Source organism: Danio rerio, chromosome 17 (assembly GCF_052040795.2).
Source record: "Danio rerio strain M-AB ecotype USA chromosome 17, GRCz13ab, whole genome shotgun sequence".
In the NCBI taxonomy this organism is placed as follows: Eukaryota; Metazoa; Chordata; class Actinopteri; order Cypriniformes; family Danionidae; genus Danio; species Danio rerio.
In genome coordinates, this window is record NC_141037.1 from 45,385,282 (window position 1) to 45,405,214 (window position 19,933).

Here is a 19,933-nt window from a genome sequence, read left to right on the forward strand (position 1 = left end):
AGATATTTTTAATACACTTCTATACAGCTTAAAGTGACATTTAAAGGCTTGACTAGGTTAATTAGGTTAACTAGGCAGGTTAGGGTGATTAGACAAGTTGTTGTATAATGATGGTTTGTTCTGTAGACTATAAAAAATGCTTAAAGAGGCTAATCATTTTGACTTAAAAATAGTGTCTAAAATTAATTTTAAACTGCTTTTATTCTTGCCGAAATAAAACAAATAAAACTTTCTCCAGCAAAAAAAAAAAAAAAAAAATATATATATATATATATATATATATATATATATATATATATATATATATATATATATATATATATATATATATATATTTATTTATTATCAGACTCTGAGAATTTCCTTGCTCTCTTAAACATAATTTGGGAAAAAGAAAAAATCACAGGGGGCTAATAATTCTGACTTCAACTGTACATTGTAAACAGAATTTTAAACATGAATGAATTTTGTATTACAACAAGTATAGAGTGGCTTACTTTGTCATGAGATTACTCTTATGTTTTCATTGTAAAGATGATTTATGGTGCAGCATGAGTGATAATACTCAAACGAATAACTGCAGTAAAGTCACAAGTGGTATAGGGCCTTTACCTGCAGATGGCCAGATAACCAGCAGTGTGCTGTCATCCTCCATCAAAGCTCATCTTTCACCTCCCCTTATTGAGAAAGCATGATGCATGTCTCTCTGTGAGTTTTTGGAGAATATCACAGTTTAAATTCTAAATTAAAATAATACTGTAGTATGAGGAAGTGGACAGTTAAAAATTAATAATTTTAGTGGTTCTCAACTGGCTTGGTTCTAAAGCCCACATTTTTCTTGGTCATTAAGACACTTTTTTCTTCACTTTCTTTTTCTTTCATTGTAGAAATGTGCATGCATTTCATCAATTTCCATTCATTTTCCTTAAACTTAAATGACACAATAGTGTAATACATGAAACTACATCTATTATCAATACACAGTAATGCAAATGCTTATATATATGATAGAGAACATTTAATAACATTTACTTTTAGCAGACAATTTTGTCCAAAGAGACTTACATTTGACAAGGCATTCAGCAATTCAGCAAGAGGCAGAGGTACAGAAAACCTATTATATGAATTGTTGTTTAACTTATATAATTATTCTACTATTGGAGTAACATAAACCTTTTGTACAAATTTATGAGAAATACATATTGACATAACTAATTACCCTTGCCTGCCTAGTTAACCTTTTTTACCTATAGTTAAGCCTTTAAATGTCACTTTAATCTGTATAAAGTGTCTTTAAAAATATCTAGTAAAATATTATTTACTATCATCATGGGAAAGAAAAAAATAAATCAGTTATTAGAAATAAGTTAATAAAACTATTATGTTTAGAAATGTGCTGACAAAATCTTCTCTTTGTTAAACAGAGATTAGGGAAAAAAATAAACTCTGACTTCGACTGTACATAGCTCTCTATTATAGATCAGTGGTTGTTATACTTTTTTTTTTTTTAATAACCACTGTATCAGCCAAAGTTGATCAAAACTTATGGCGACAGACATAAATGTTGTTTTATAACTGACAAAACAAACAAGAAAGACATTTCATGTAAACAAAAAAAAAAAGAACAAATATATATATATATATATATATATATATATATATATATATATATATATATATATATATATATATATATATATATATATATATATATATATATATATATATATATATATTAAGACAAAATGTCTCAAATACACATACAAACAATATTTTTATAAATACTGTGACATGAAATATTTTGTTTTATTTGTCAAAACTGTTAAAAAATAATAATTTAAATAACAGAAGGTTTATCTTGGAGAGGCAAAATGTACCTGCAGTTCTAGAATCATCTATAGAATACCACTAATACTGCTAAATATACATTAAAAAGCATTAAATAGAATAGCAGTCCCTAATGTTGATAAAATATAATTAGTGATAGTAGTATGAGCCTCTAAAGTTGTTTAAAAGCAAGTTGCACATTTATTTTGCTCTTTATTTATTATAAAGTTATGTATAGTGCTATGGAAGAGTGCACTATATAAGTCCCCACTAGCTCGCTTGGTTTGTGGAGCTGTGCATCAGTGGGTTTGCTTTTCAGTGTTTGCATTTTCAGCAGTGAAAATTAAACCACACTGAAATTAACTTAGTCGAACTACATCTCTGAAAACTGGACTGAAACAATTTCAGCAGTTACGCTACTTTGAATAGCGTTGTCTTACTTTGATAAGAGACATTTTATTTCTAATAACAGAAATGTTACACTTGTGTTACTTGTGTTTGCTATCACTGGCACAATTTTCATGTCAGACATATAAAAGTCTCTGGCTCTATATTTTCATTTAATTCTTACTTGCAGATTCTTTGTAGCTATTTGTAAAAATTACTAGCAACCAATAAATAGTTTGAAAGTTTACTCTCCAGTGTAAATCTTTGAGTACAAATAGATGCAGCTATGAGAGGGGCTACTGTACCAAAAGATCAGTTTCAAATGAACAAGTCCAGGCTGGTTTCTGTCTCTTTCTGTCTTCACTCAAAAGAAGCATGTTCTCCAGTGGAGAGTTTCCCCCCATTTAGCCTTTTGATAAATAGTTTTGTGTCATCTGCCTTGCAAATGGTGGAATTCCCCTTGTGTAGATAAATTTGTATCATTTATTTGCTCAACAAAATCGCTGAATTAGGAATTTCCAGTAGAATATGAAAGTCAACATGTTGAAAAGCATCAAGTTTTGCCATATGTAGAGCGTTGTGTCATGCATATGTCCTCTTTTACATGCCAGCTGTTGTTTCACCTACCACAGCATAAAAGAGCTGCAACAAAAGGACATCGATTGTTAGTAAATGCTGTCACTAAAATTATATATATATATATATATATATATATATATATATATATATATATATATATATATATATATATATATAGACAAGAATGTATAATTCTAATATAATAAATGCTGTACACAGAAAAAAAAAACTGCTTCTACATTCATGTAATAAGAGGCAGTTACCACTTTAATTCAAAAATTATTTATATTAAAAAATTCTGAGCTTAACTGCATGTTTGCTTTCAAACACAAGCTGCACAAAAGTATATTTTTATTGGCAAACAGGGTTTATATTTTTTCCAAAAACTGATATTACATTTATTCAGCATTTTGCTCCACATGAGTAAAGTCTGATGAATCCATGTGTGACTGCAAAAACAAGCTGCCATTATGGGAACATGGGGCTTAACATATGCAGCTTTCAACAAATTGTCCAAATGACAGACGACTAGCAGTACAGGTCTGTGGGTATTTCAGGAAGTCAGTAGCCCTTTTATGTGAGACGTGGATTCAAGGCCCATGTTGGACACCCAAAACAAACCAATGGCTTGGATCAACTGGCACCCACACAAGGGCAGAAATAAAAGATGGTTTTTATGTGTGTCTGGCAGAAGCTTAAGAGAAGCCTAAGAAGAGAATTTCTGTGTGCACAATGGTTCAAATCAGGCTCATTTTTTACAGCCATATACAAACAATATTCGGAATTATTAATATAAATGTAGTGTAAAAATGTAAATAGTAATAATAAAAGTCAAGACTCATTTGCAAATCTGCCTGATGTTTGCAAAATGTACAAAACATTGGTCCAGGTAAATCTTATTGCAGTTTTTTCAGAGGACAAATAAGCTAGAGGGCATTGCCTACAGTTTTGCAAATCTTAAATGCATCACTTGGGCTTGTGGTATGTTTAAAATGCACAACCATGTGAGGACAAGGCTTGTCATACAGATCAATGAGTGAACCACTGACCTAATCCCTTTCTCTAAACACAATCGATAGTGTTTTCAAAGTAACTATAGAAGACAAATGCACAGCAAAAACATACATTGCTTTAATGTAACACTGTTTTTCTTTAGTCAGAGTGCTTTGCATCTCAAGTGCAAACACCATACAAAGTGAGCTACCAAGCAAACTGACCAAAAAAAGTTGTCCAAATGGAGATACGTAGATAGGGTAAGGCAAAAATATTAATATACAATTCAAATATAATCATAGATCATTAAGTTGTTATGCGTTATTTATTTGGTGTTGCACAAAGTGCTGAATAAAAATATTTTTTTATTTGACAATAATATATCCATGTAAATATACTTAGTGTGAAAAGGAACCAAAGTTGATGAGGTCCATACTGCCTGTCGCATTCATTTTACCTAATTGCCATCAAACATGTTTAAATGTCTTTGCACATTTCAAAATGGAGGTATGTTTTTCCAATGAGCCTGTGTTGTCTAATTGTTTATGGCAATTGAGCGGTGGCAGATCTACCGGGTGGCACTGGGTGTCAATTGCTACCTTGTAAAAAAGCTCTGTTACCCAAAGGTATTATAAAGTTTTCTTGACCAAATAACATAGGGGCACATCATTATAAGAACATACAAATAGCTGTAATTAATAAAATTAAACTTGTCTATTAAAGCGTAGTCTGAACAAATGACTCCTGTGAACTGCTTTGCATAGTTAATCAATGCTGCCAGATATAGTCATTATTTATAAACATTGAGTTGTAGGACTTTTTAATACTAATACTGACAGTGTTTGTTCAGTAATTTGGTAATTTGCACCTTAATAAAGTATGAAGAAAGTTTAGATTAAGCATTTTCTATATCTATATTTCTATATTCTGTAAAATACAATATCTGAACTTATTTGGTACATTTTCAGGGAATAGCTTTGGTTTATCTTATGTTGTAACATTTGGTAAAACTGTACCAACATCAATAAAGAAGCATGCAGATAGAATATTTATTGCAGTGAGAAGATTATTTATTGCATATATACCATAAGATAAATGCAGTCTGTCATTCATTCTTCACATATCAAATCATAATGAAAAGTGTTATGCTAAAATAATAACATATGCTGAATGAAACAAAACTACATATTATATGTAGCCATTATTATCATTCATTTTCTTTTCCTTTTTTAATTTGGGGTTGCCACAGCAGAAATTTTTGAAAAACCTTCACAAGAGTGTAACTTTAGGGCACCTATTTTACCCCTTTTTTGAGATTTAGGATAAGTATTTTGTGTCATCAAAATTTGTCTGTAAAGTTTCAGCTCAAAATACCCATCAAATTATTTATTATACCTTTGTGTAGATTGGAAATTTGAGCTGTTTTGACTTTGTTGCTGTTTTTGTTGCCTGAGCTTTTAATGGAAATGTAATGCTAGTTAAAATGTTTTAAACTTGTAAATCTAATTCTTGAGGTGCTACTGATCACAGAGAGCTGAAGAGATCAAGGTTGCTTTGTGCATGTCCTGTTTTTTGGACATGATTATATGTGTTACTATGGAGACATATTAATATAGCATGCAGCTGTCAATCAATTCGGTGGATGGGGAAGCCACACCTCCTACGTTACGATGTGGTGGGCCTCAAAATTGGAGGGATTTGGATCCTTTTTTTAACGTCTGAAAATTTTTAAAACAGAGATTTATTGTCTTTATATCACTCCAGCAAAACTGTGGACACACTATACCTACACACAGTTCCGTCAAAATAGCTTGCAATAGATGAAATTTCATCATAGGTGCCCTATAAGTGTCTTGAGGCACTGAGAGATTCTGGGAAAATGATCCCAGTTAATGTTGTAGTTAGAAAATTTTTGTTCCAAACCACAGGCATTTAAAAAGATTCTACATGTGAACTCAACACTTTAATGTTTATCCAAAGCAACAAATGAGAACAACAGAAGCACTCAAACAAAGACATTTAAATGCTGTGACAAGACAAGTCATGGTTAGTGTTAAGAAGTACACATAGCAAGGGTTTGCTTGTACAGTAGTCTGCCTTGAAGAGGAACTGGATGACATCTGATGGGAAGATTATAAAGTTTTAAAACTGAAAGCTACCAATTCTTTCTTTCTCTCTAACATAAAATACGGGAATCTGAGCTTAGTTAACTCACTCACAACTATGTCACAACTATGCTATTATACTGGTCACAAGGCAGATATCCAATGTGGCCTTCAGACACAGACACAAGGCTCTCATAATCTCATTAATCTTGAAAGTAAAAACTGTCAAAACCATACACTGCCCCTATGCTTGACATAAAAAAGGCATATTTGTGGCCTTGATTTTGGTTTAGCGGAAAAACATATCACACAGCCTCTCCCTACAGCAGGTTTTAGGATTTTAACACTATTGGAGGGATTTTTTTTGTTGTACTAATGGATGCAAAGCAACCCACAAGTCAAGCTGATAACATGACCCTTTATAGGGAGTTTTGCTGTACAATCATAATGATATATATATATATATATATATATATATATATATATATATATATATATATATATATATATATATATATATATATATATATATATATATATACAGTTGTAGTCAGAATCATTAGACCCCCCTGAATTATTAGACCGCTTGTTTAATTTTTGCCCAATTTCTGTTTAACAGAGAGAAGATTTTTTCAACACATTTCTAAACATAATAGTGTTAATAACTCATTTCTAATCACAGATTTATTATATCTTTGCCATGACAGTAAATATTATTTGACTAGATATTTTTCAAGACACTTCTATACAGCTTAAAGACTTTGACTTTTATAGGCTCAATTAGGTTAACCCTCTACTGCACGCATTATGATAAACCTGCAAAAAAAATATATTTGACTGTTTTTATTTTTTATTAAAATGGCTTGAAGTGCTTTAAAAAATGTAAAAAAATGTAAAGAAAATGTGAAAAAAAAAATTAAGGTACTTTATGAAATGTTGCCATATGGCAACAACATCCAACAGTGGATCTACCTGAAAAATTTCAAATTTAAAACTTTGCTTATAATTAATATTGTTTTTTGTTTGAAATAATTTAATTGGTGTTGCAGCATTATGAGCTTTAACACAGAACCTATAAATGACCCCTAATACATACTTTACCACAACTCATAATCCAACAGCTTTCATTTATTACATTATTTTTGCTGAATATTATTGAAAACAATCAAAATATTGTATTATCATATATACAATATATGTATGTATATACAGTTGAAATCAAAATTATTAGCCCCGCTTTGAATTTTTTCTTCTTTTTAAAATATTTCCCAAATGATGTTTAGCCGAGCAAGGAAATTATGTGTTATAAAATGACACAGGAAAAAAAAAGTATTGAACACATGAAAAAAGGTAGGAGTAATAAAGGCACTGAAAGCCCAGACAGTAGCTGAAATCTCTCAGAAGTTATTCAGCAACCCTCTGCCCTTCGTCATTGTAACATCTACATTATCAGGATGAAGAAGATGAAACCAGGATGAAAATTATAGCAAGGCAATGATCAAAAACACAGCCAACAAAGCTCTCAAATGGTTTCAGTAAAAAAAAAAAAAGAAATCAAGCTGTAAAATGGCCCAGCCAATCACCTAACTTGAATCCAATAGAAAATACAAAATAAAGATCAGATTCAGATCAGACCCACAGAACCATCAAGAATTTTACACTGTGTTGAAGTCTGTGAAAAATAATCACACCTGAGCAAGGCATGTAACTTCATTCTCTATATGAAAGATGTCTTTAAGATGTATAAACAGTACCGTGCAAAAGTCTTAGGCCACTGTTGGGAGGCTAAGCCTTTTGCACAAATCTATCTATCTATCTAGAAAAGTTATGAAGCAAATGCAGAGTCATTACTTTTGGGTGAACTATATATCTTCATACAAATTGAAAATACGGGAACTATGTCACAATGTTCAGAACAAAGTTACTTTTGGAATCAAAAGACTAAAATCAAAAGGCTGTGTTTAATGTGACCTCTTAAGCACCAAGCAACAGCTTGAACTTTTTGTTGAGTCTTTTTCTGAAATTATGTGCTTTTCATTATTAAGCATCTTTCAGCATTTCTGAGAGTTCTTCCTTAACGCTGACTTATACTTTAATGTTGAGTGATCAGCATTACCCATAGCACCTGCTTCTGAAACGACAGCTGGCAGTAGGTTTTAATGTTCCTCTGTGTTGTAATTGTTCACGGGTGTTTTTTTTTGTTTTGTTTTTTTTTTTTCTGAATGCTACCTTAATGTACAAGTGGCTAAAACTCACTCATTGAGTTGCAGGAACTGGCAGATGTGTAACCACATTAATAATAAGTTAAATAAACCCTGACACTGACCAATGTGAGGAGAGTTTACTCACACGTGACTTGTTTTAGCTCTTTTGGTCCGTTTAGAAACTTTGCTGTGTGAAAGCGAACCGCTCCAAGAGCAAAGAGCAACAATGTAACATCCGTAATCTCTGTTTCAGAACAACTGAATCGATTCACAAGTGTGAAAGCACCCTTAGACTCGAGACTCGACACTTGTAAACACTCGCTCCAACGGGTTCACGCGGGCCGCGGCAATGGTCCCGCTCACACTGGTCACAGCTTCCAAGCCGACCCATCATAGAGCTTTCGCTACGCATTGTTGCGATGTGTAGTTATATTTTTTGTAAGGTGTTTTTCTCTCCACGTGAATCTCATACTACCTAATATTGCCAATACATGCTGTATATAATATTTAGGTCTGGACTCTGTGGAGGCCATTTCAAGACTGTCTTATTTCATCAGCTGTTTTTCTCTCCAAATATGATTTCATTACATTAGTAGAGTGTTTAGGATCATTACCATGCTGAAAAATTAACCTTTTACCAATTAGGTGCTTTTTAGTTGTAGAATTACTTGATGTTTTAAAACCTGTCTGCACTTTTCAGCATTCACAATCCCATCCATTCGGTAAATATTAACAACAGCTCTGGCTGAAATGCAGACCAAACCAAGAGAGAAACTCCAGTATGGTTCATTGATTTTTCCATCCTTAACTCATATTTTCACATGTCTTAAACAATAAAACCCAACTAGAACCTGTATTTTATGATTGTATTTTAATAAGGATAATGACAAGTAATATATAATGTGATTTTACCCTCACTAATACAACAAATGTAACTGGGGGATTAAGACTTTTGCACAGTACTATATATATATATATATATATATATATATATATATATATATATATATATATATATATATATATATATATATATATATATAGCAAGATTAAATTAAGCACTTTGGTTGCTTTTTATCATTTTGTCTGAAAACCAAACATACAATGCAATTAGAAGAATGCATAAAGTGTGTACTGGTTTGCTCTGTACTTCACCGCGAACAGTGCATGCGGTGGTAGAAGCATGTAGCTGCGATCGCTTTTCTCTTTTTATTTGGTTTCGAACACACTATCATTTAGATTTAGGGAAGGGGTTCTGTGGGTCAGTCTTTATCAAACTGGTATACCAGGAGTGCCTAATCCTGTTCCTGGAGATCTACCTTTCTGAAGAGTTCAGCTCCAACTCTAATCAAACTCAACTAAACCAACTAAGTAGGATGTGAAGGAGCACTAGGTAATTAACGACGATTGTTTGATCAAGGTAGCAGATGAACTTTGAAGGAAGGCACCGTTAATCTCAAGGAACAGGATTGGGCACCCTTGTGGTACATTATACATGACAAAATTTTAGCTTACCCAATATACCTGTACCTCATGTCTTTGGACTTGTGCGGGAAACCATAGCACCCGGATGAAACCCATGCAAACGTGGGGAGAACATGCAAACTCTACACAGAAATGCCAACTGACCCAGCCGAAGCTCGAACCAGTGATCTTCTTGTTCTGAGACAACAGCACTACCCACTGTGCCACCGCATCACCCTTGCACAGCATTTAATAATCATAATTCAAATTCTAATTGTATTTTTGCATAAGAAAAACATTTAAAGTGTCAATCTAATATGTTGTGTTTGCACTGTAACTTTGTAAGTAATAGTGTAAATGCACTTTGCAAAATTTAAGGGACATAAGTTTTGGTTTGATACCAGTTTTTTGCTAAATATTTATTTTGTTTATGACAGGGTTTTAGGTTTTGTTTATTGTTTTGTCTTTGTCTGGCTCTAAGGATTAAGATTTTTTTTTTGTTTGGCATCTCTCAAGTATCAAGACATGAGTTGTCTCTTTCAGTTATGGCTAACCCTATATAGGATTAACAGTACATCGCAAAGTTTGCCTGGTCAACCTTAAGAACATACTGTATGTTAAGTAGGCAAATTCAGAAGCTGCATATTTAACTATAAAGGTGTCATTTATTATTCTATTGTTTTAAGTAGCCTACATTAACTCATTTATGTTTTTAAATGAATAAACTCACAAAAAATAATAAAAAATGCTAACAGAATGACAGTATTCACCAGTGGACTGAAAACACCAATGTTTTCTGAAAATGCACAGCTGTGATTGCTTGAGAGCTTCTTGGGCACATCATATGTTTTCCAAGTTGTATAATTGCACAGTGTAAAAAACATCAGAATATTTATTTGACACCATTTTCCCTTTGTTGTAGTATATGTGAACAACCATGGAAAAAAGCATGCATGCTGCAAAAATACTTTGGCAACAACACCCACTGTATTTTATTTTATTTTCCACTTCTTGAGTTGTCTATATTCACCCTATTTAAAGTTTTTTTTTTTTAAATCTATTTTTTTATGTGTAATCTAGTGCGTATTGTAAATAATGTATCTGTGAACTTCATTATTTTGTAAAAAAAAAAAATATTTGGCCTAAGAATCCATTAATACATTAACCTATACATTAATAAATACATTAACCTTCTCTCCGCCTTGAAATTACTTTCTTAATTTCTGGTCAGATGGGATGCCTTTCGGGAGGAGCTATCAGGGCATGTGTCGTTTTTACTCATCTTCCAACAATCCAATCAGTTGGTAAAAGACGAAATCATGCACCTCCACACACATTTCCTTTTAATTTCAGGACCGTTTCAATATTTAAACTTCCGTTGTATGCTGACTTCAAATACATAATTCATTGACTATTTACAGTTTTAAAAAATTATGCACGCATGCTCATCAAATAATTAACATTTCGCAAAGACAATAATTTGTCAATTGCAATAGACTTTGCAATACAGTAGCTATATGTTCAGTATGTTCGACATTTCCTCAACTACTAAAACAACAAGACAACCTTTTCCCCCAAATAGGAAACATTTTACAAAGGCCATGAACCAGGCTTTACACTGACGTTTGCTTTGCAGAACGTGAGGTGGAGCCTTCAAACCATAAAACCGGCTGCACTCAGAATTTTTTTTTTTTTTTTTTTGATACTGGAAGCCTTTCGTCTTTTATCGGGTAGGACAAAAACTGACATATTCGACCTGTATACGGAGAAGCACATCAACAAATTTGGAAAACTTAAGTGAAAGGCACCGATTAAGATGATCGGGTTGTTATTAAACGTTATTTTAAAAATTTCAGAGCGACCATGATCCCTATTTTACGACATGAATCATAGACTGTCTTTCGAACACTTAGGCTTTGTGTTTTTCACCTCATGTCGACTCTCGTCTGCTGAAAATACGCAGTCCAGGCCTATAGTCTCATAATTTCCATACAGTGAGATCACAAAACTCACAACACTAAATCAAAAGCTAGACACAACAGGTCTTTAATAAAATCGTCCACATGCCGTCCATGTATGCAAGAAAATTGATAGAATGTAAAAATCAGACATATGACATCCGTGATTTAAAACGATTTGACACGACATATTTAGTTTTGCAGTTGCACGTTGTTACTGTATTGCAAAAAAAATATCTGGAAATTAGATACTTTTAGGTGTGTTAAATACGTTGATCTGCAGACATTTATTCAATAATGTTTAACGTGCACACAGCCGCATACCCGATTTAACCCGAAAAAAATAGTTGCAGTTACTAAGCTAATCCATTTACATAGATTCGATGTTATTATTATTTTTTTAAGTTTATTTAATAACAAGACAACAATACAGATTTACGCTTCGTGCAGTGTACTAATTTTTATATGTGAATCTCGATCAGTCTTTTGACAAACGTTAGGTCAGGTGTCCTTGAAAGACTCCAGATAATGGGAAAAGCGCGTGAGGTATCCTTCTTCTATGACCACTGCTTCATCTTAATTACTGAACATCGGTTTATATTGTGTGAATTACCGGCTCTGAATTACAGCAGAAAAGTATTAGGATTAATTCAGAGAAGTACACTTTTAACAAAACAATTACAAACACAACATGGTAGCTATTCTGTTAAAAATATACAATAATATTGATTAAATAAGAAAGTAAGTAAATAAATAAGACGCCTGTGCATTTGCTAAATACTTGATCTATTATAACAAAGAATTAAAATCTGAGTTAAATATTATACGCTTTATTTTAAATGTAGGTATGTACACTCAACCAGTAAATCATATCCGAATAGCCTATATGTTACTTGGTTACCTATGATTACTCAGGTAGAAAACATTGGCTGTCCTTTATTTATATGGACTCCTAAATTGGACATTAACGCCACACTCGCCTCTTGGAAATAAATTATATCACTTTAATATTCAGAATTAAAAAATAAAAAATCCATTAAAATTATAATAATAAAATATCTTCACTTATATGAAGAAATGTCATGCACTAAAAAAACAGCACTCATCTATTAATACTTCACAGTAGTACTGTGGTATTTTGTTACAAAACGTTAAAAAGCGAAATAAGTGTCATAACCATACAACATGTCATGCGATTGTCATTTTTTTGCTTCTATTGCTGTGCGCTAGATGTATTTTAAACTGAAGAATAAAAACGTGAATTGAGCATGTCAAGTGTTTATCTGCCACTAAACACATTGTCAAGAAAGATCAAGAAAAATTTGATGTACTCTCACTCTTATTTCTTTCTCGTTTTCTCGAATTTTAAACGGAACCATTCTAAATAGGCTATCTCTGTAATAAACACAGTTTCTTGTAAATTTATTTTCTTTGCAAATCATTATATCATTTAATACTTTTCGCGTGTAGTAACATTTATAACTAAAACGTGCAGTTATACGGATCTGCCTAACTGCAGGAGTTGAGCTCCTACATGTTTACGCAGCATTCTTTTTATTGAAATTTAAGTCGATAAAAGCTCATGAGATCACCTGCATACCTGGATATCCCGTGCAAGACTCCGGGGAAGTGAGTTCGTCGTCTGTATGAGGTTTCACAAATGTGCCAGTGAAGCAAATTTTGATAGCCGTTTCCCTCTGCTTTCCTCATTGTGTATACACAAAATATGACCACAAAGTGTAATTTCCTTGTTTATCCAGAGGAGGGAGACTTTTGGCTCTGTGCTGAAAAATGTTCCCTTTAATAGGTTTTGACCACCACGACTTTAAACTGACTTTTTGAAAGGTTTAATTCTGACGCACAACACTCACCTTGAAACGATATTCAAGGTTACACGATAACAGCTTTTTTACACACCGTGTAATACTTATGTGATGTCCATGTCTATTTTCAATGGCGCTAATTTGTGGCACTCCATGCCCCTCACAAACTATTAGTTGCCTCTTCTCACGCTACACACCAGACTGGACACTTTAGCTTATTCGTTTAAGCCAGCAGTTCGACCACATGTTGAGTGATCTTGAAGGATACTTTTCGTGTGTTGACGTAAAGACGTTTGAGCTTCACACATGTACGGATGGTGACACCACTTCTTGTTCTATTGGGTCGTCTGTAAACTTTTACTAGTGACATTTTGTGAGCTAATAAACTATACCTTCTTTACTTCCACAGGAAACTCTGTGTGCATGATGTGATAGTGTTGACCTTTGGAGTCCAGTCAGTACTGATAAACTCCATTAACGTGCAAGATACCGGGTCTTCTTTGAAGCACATGCTCTGATAAATTAATTAGGTTTACCCAAGTGTCCATAGCTTAACGAATTTATAAAAATCATATTTCTCTATTCCACAGTTTATCGAATCTTCTTTACATTAATGGAACAATATCATTCATTTATTATTTTCCTTTGGTTTAGTCTCTATTTCGCCACAGCAGAATGAACCGCCAACAAAGCATTGTTAGTCCACCAAACTAGATTAAACTAAAAATATATAATTATGAATCAATAAAACTTGTGTCAACCAGCAGCAAATATTTAATAGGTAGTTATATCATTTTAGACATTTAAGAACTATGAAGTAAATAAAGCACTTGATATTTCAGGTGTTATCATGAAAATTTAGTAATTATAGTAAAACCAATAGTGTTTTTGGAGCCAGTAAAGCACTTGAATATGTTGTGGTTATGGCAACCATATAATTATAATAAATAGTGTAGTCTGCTAAGTTTTCTTCTATCATTTTATACTACAATACACTACAGTTTAATGTAGTAAAAACGAAATGTAGAAAAAAAAGGAAAGTATTTATTATGGTTTTTCGCTATAATTAAATGCAGTATGCTGTAGCAGTCATTAAGTTGTAAACATTACAATTTATAAAAATATGTTAAACTTTACAATAGTATGGTTCAAAACATTATAGTAATTAGCGTACTTTAAATCCATAGTATTTTTCTTACATTTGTTATTATCGGTGCTTTTGTCGCATGCATGGTTAAATCAAGTTTTCCCTTGACTAAGCTTATTAGGCTTCTTTGCACATTTGCTCAACATGTTTTCTGTCAGAAAATGATATAGGCATTCAGGGTATATGTGCATGACAAAATAAATGTTTAATGTTTATTGCAAAAATATAAACCTACATGCTACTCCTCAACGTAGTGGCTTAAACAAGTTTCTTTTATCTGAGACCACTAATCTGGATTTTTTTTTATTGCATATATTGCTCCCTATCAGTTCTAGTTTTTAGCAAGTTTTTAACCAATATTTGCTCTTTCAGTCTCATCTGAATTGAATTGGCATATTAAAAGTTGCTTTATGCATACTGGATGGATCATACACACACACACACACAACCTATCCGAAGACTCCTGAACCAATGAGATCAACCCATTGCTCTCCGCATAACCAGTTAGACTGACGTGGATGACGCGTCAAATTAACTCCAGCAAACATCACCCTGCGGGATCAGACAAATCCCTCTTTAACGGGAGAGGATCACTCTTGTCCCATTCTACCATAGAGAAGTTTGGCATGTAGAAGTTTTGCTACCGGGCAGAAAAAAAAGTTGCAAAAGTCTTCGGAACATCTCTACACAGTTATACTGCGGACTGCATTGTTCAGCCATTGAAGGGACACTTTAACATAGACGCATCGCAAAAGCAAATGGGTAAGATCTCGATAACATCTGCATGCTTCCTTTGCAGAATGCTGCTTTATTGATGTCAAAATTAACATAAACTAGAACCTCAGATTTAACTGTAAATTATTGCTTTAGTTATGAGCATGCAGATTATAAAAATAAAGTTTCCATTGGATAGCATCCGCTATATTAATCCAGGAACATATCGAAGACAAATTCGAGTGTTAAAACACCTTAAAAGAACAGTTAATGAGAAAGAAGCTCGACATGTTTGTGTGAACATCTTTGATTTAGGTCATGTGTGTTATATGTGCCATGCTGTTTTACGACATTTATTTTCCATTGCCTAAGTTGAATGCTTTCGTGTCTTGCAGAGCAAACATACGGGGAGGTGAACCAGCTGGGGGGAGTTTTTGTCAATGGACGCCCTTTGCCCAACGCAATAAGATTACGAATAGTGGAGTTAGCCCAGCTTGGCATCCGACCATGTGACATAAGCAGACAGCTTCGGGTCTCTCATGGTTGTGTGAGTAAAATCCTTGCGAGATACAACGAAACAGGGTCCATTTTGCCCGGTGCCATCGGTGGCAGCAAACCACGAGTTACGACGCCAAATGTAGTGAAAAACATACGGGACTACAAACAAAGTGACCCGGGAATTTTTGCATGGGAGATCCGGGACCGTCTCCTCGCGGACGGAGTATGTGATAAGTACAACGTGCCTTCGGTCAGCTCTATCAGCCGGATATTAAGGAACAAGATTGGAAACCTCTCCCAACCTAACCCATATGAAAATGGCAAGCAAGCACCACCGCAGTCCAGCCTTTCCTATAACCACATATACCCGTATTCATACCCCAATGCAATGTCTCCTTCCGGGACAAAAATGAGCAGTCCTCCTGGTGTCCCTGTAACGGGTGGGCATGTAAGCATTTCCCGTGGTTGGCCTTCAGCCCATACGGTCAGCAATATATTGGGCATTCGGGCTTTCATGGATCCTACAGGTGAGACTCAAAGTGTTTTAGACAACAAACTACAGAGTGATTTGCACAAAACAAAATGACGAGACCTAAACAGTTACCACAATAGGCTATGCAGGCCTAAATATCTTTAGAAAATGTTTAAATAGTACTGAATTTAATAAAACACAGACAATAACTCTTGCCCAATATACTAAATAGGCCTTCAGCTTTACGGTATAGCAGAAAGTAAAAAGAAAATCGCGGCTTTAACATTAGGCTAAATACATTTGATCAATTTAAATAGTTTAGCAAAATGTAGGTATTTTAGTGGACTGAATAACTGTTTTAGATAGATTAAGCAGATTATATTGTTTTGGATTTCTGTAACCAACCACTGTTTATACGAATACACATGCAAAATATAGCCTATATTTAATGTGAATCCTATATTTAACTTTGTCGGGATTAACGAATAAATGTTTATCACACGTTAAGCCCTTCATGTAGTTTAATACTTTTTGTTGTTTTGTTAAATACATTGTCAAAATGCTATATTCGAATATATAAAATTTTCTTTTACTTTGTAAATTATCACTGTAAACTGATATGTTTATTTGGACTTTTGGATTTGGATAATGGACTTAAAGCAAACATGTATGCATATTCAGTTTATACATATTAATAGGCTACTTATTTCGTTTAATACTATTTACCGTGTTTAAAAAGCGCTTTACACTTGTGTTTTGAAGACTATTATAAAGTTTACAAAATTAAATGAAATGGAAGAATATTAAATTGGGCATTAGTTATTTCCAAAAGTAATCCTTATTCAGCTTGAGGTAATTCTCAATTGGTTTCTCTCATTCATTATTTTTCTAGCTATTGCTAGCGCTGAAGGATACGCACCGAAAATGGAGGATTGGGGTGTCAATAGAGCGACATTTCAAAGTCATGGAGTCAATGGAATAGACAAATCATCCATTGATGCAGACATAAAATACCCTCAGGTACTTTATCAATTATAAACTTGTATTGTATTCTTTCAGATAGATATCTTAAAAACCACAATATTTTATGTAGGCCTATCTGTGTAATTACACACGTAAGCACGATGTAAATTCATATCGTTCCAAAAATATGATCGTTTTATAGTCTAAAGTTTATTTATTAGGTTATTAATAGTTCTGTTGAATGTGTGTTAAAAATATAGCCAAGCACGGATAATGTGTTATCTTGTTATGTATAATTTGCATATTGTATTTTCCTGCTTCTCCTCTCTTTGTCTGCTCTTTGGTATTGATGGGCTTTTTTCTGATTTTCCTTTAGCCTTCGTCGACCCTGTCTAGCTATGTCCCGGCGTGCGCGTACTCTCCCTCCAACCAATACGGCGTGTACAGTGGTCCAGCAGGCGGTTATGTGAGTCCAGGTCACCATTGGCAGGCCCAGGGCACTAGTCTTACCCACCCTGGCGGTGGCGTAGCGATGCACCCGAGTGACATCCATTCTTCTATGGCGTTCAAACATGCAGTACGAGATGGTATGCACAGTTATACTTTGCTATCAGTCCGATAATTACTGTCAGCCAATGTGGATGAAATTTGCGTTTGCTCTCAAATAAAACACCATTATTGTTCTTCTACAAATCATTAGGAATGCACATAAATTTGGTATGAGAATGAGGTCATACATGCAGGGTAAAGCATGATCTCAACAGTGGCCTATGCTACCTGCATCAACATTTTATTACTTCTACATGAACGCATTACTAATAATGATTAATGCCGTTTTCACATTTTAAACATTTCACATTAGCTTAACAGAAGAGTTTATCTCCCCAAATTAATAAATTAAAATTAAAGTCTTATCTCAGCTGAGGCCTACATGCTTATCTGAATCAACATTTTAATCAATCTACATGAGTGCATTACTGGGCTTAATAATGACTAATGCCGTTTGCACATTTTAAACATGGCACATTAGCTTAACAGAATCTTCATAAATTAATAGTTAAAAATAAATGATATAGGCTACATTATTGAATAAAGATAATTTTCGGGAGATATAAAAAGACTTAATACGTTCCGAAAGTCCTTTTTAGAATATATTTTGTTCATTTTTAGGAAATGCATTTGATATATTATGAAATTTGATTTAAGTACTATTTAGAGCATACCCAAATTCTATAGGTTTACATTACGTGGAACTTTTTTAACAGAAAGAACAGTGCGTTAATGAACATGCGGAGAGTTACGACGTGTTTTCTCTTTAAATATGCTCTTCTGCTTGTCCTCCACAGGAGACAGAAAACCACCGAGTCCCCTTAGCAAGCAGCAGCACGAAGCCTTGTCTGGTATACACGGACTCAGCCTTTCTACCTCATCCTCGTAACAGCACTGACACGTCCGTTATAGACATTATCCCATTTCAACAAAGCAAACCGTAAGTTAAAGCAATTCACATCATTGGACTGTGTTAGAGCCCGTGTTCAACGCTCTCTGGGAATTCTGGGTTAAATTGAATGAATGTATATGACTTACTGTAACTATAACTGTCTCCAGGCTGCGTTGTTTGGTGGTTGGCTATTTAAACATTGTGTCATGCTGGTTTTGTCTATGTTATTTATGACAGTGACTGCATGCAAAGTGAGATTCGTCACTTTAAAGCTAAATTACGCATTTTAAAGAAAATGAAAAGGCATTTCATGGACTTGTAGATTAAATAAACCTTATGTGAACAAAGTAATAAATTGTTAATGTAAATACGGATAAAGCTTTAGTTATATATTTTTATAAATCCATGTGTAAATATGCTAAATAAAGGTATTGTATAAAAAGAGCTGGATTCACTATCTTTGTCTTTCATTAGAACATGATTAAAAGTTTTCACATTTTGCCACGGTGTATTGAACTTTCTCTATAAACTATTGTTATCTTTATGCTAATTTTCCCTTCATTTTTAAGTGTGCTTTTTAAAACTATCAGAAAAGGGGCTTTAACATTTATATTTCTCAAAAAGAGAATGTTTCATGGGGTGCGCACTGTGATAAGGCTGTTCAGCTTTTTTCTCATGTGCGCTACTGGGCGTAATGGTGCTTGTCCGCATTTGGCGCCTCCAGTGATGCTATCTGTGTTGATGCTGGATTCGTGCCACTAGTGGAAATAAAATCAATCAATTAATACATAAAAAGTATCAAATAAGAAAAACGAGGTTATATTGAAAAAAGAAAAAAAACTTTTTACATTTTGTTTAAAACGTTGTTAATGATATATGGCTGTTTATGGGTCGCTTTAAATGATAATATTGGCTAACAATAATAAACTGCATATAAATAATACGCCAAACCAGAAACGATATTTACCTTATATTTAATTGAGGAGTAAATTTTTCGAAATACACCTAAAAATGGAGTGTTTATGAAGGCCCGTAATGCAACCTTTCAACTCTTCCTCTTCGTCTGTGACAACAGAGTGCATTTCTGTGCTATGTATAAAAATATAATTAATGTAATAAAATTAATTTGATAGATTAGAAATTTAATATTGAGTACACATTGCAAGCAGATGTTTTAGCAAACAACCCGATCCCGGAAAGGGTGCCCTATTGTTTTAATTAATAGGCTATGTTAAAACAAAGTAATCCTTTCTAGTATATATTATATTTCGATAAAGTATATTTTCGATAAATACATTAACAGTATAGTCAAAGTCAAATGCAACAAGCTTTATTTTGCACGTGTTAGCTGTAACAAC

General features: G+C 33.5%; 1 protein-coding gene and 1 long non-coding RNA gene across 3 annotated transcripts; one reads left to right on the forward strand and one right to left on the reverse strand.

The window, feature by feature from the left end:
- Positions 1-2,398: 2,398 nt before the first annotated feature.
- LOC147833164 (uncharacterized) lies at positions 2,399-13,251 on the reverse strand. Its single transcript, XR_015513731.1, has 2 exons — positions 13,118-13,251; positions 2,399-2,856 (listed from the first exon to the last, which is right to left on the reverse strand). It is a non-coding gene; the product is annotated as an uncharacterized LOC147833164 (long non-coding RNA).
- A 1,750-nt stretch (positions 13,252-15,001) lies between these two features.
- On the forward strand, positions 15,002-19,019 carry pax1a (paired box 1a). 2 transcript variants are annotated; one of them, NM_001080592.2, is made up of 5 exons: positions 15,002-15,249; positions 15,597-16,226; positions 17,064-17,191; positions 17,511-17,721; positions 18,481-19,019. In NM_001080592.2, exons 1-5 carry the CDS (start codon positions 15,246-15,248, stop codon positions 18,570-18,572), a joined length of 1,065 nt encoding a protein of 354 aa, NP_001074061.2. In that variant the 5' UTR covers positions 15,002-15,245; the 3' UTR covers positions 18,573-19,019. The 2 variants fall into 2 exon arrangements, with proteins under 2 accessions (NP_001074061.2, XP_087145442.1); XM_087289316.1 differs by lacking the exon at positions 15,002-15,249 and having other exon boundaries at positions 15,578-16,226.
- Positions 19,020-19,933: the final 914 nt, after the last annotated feature.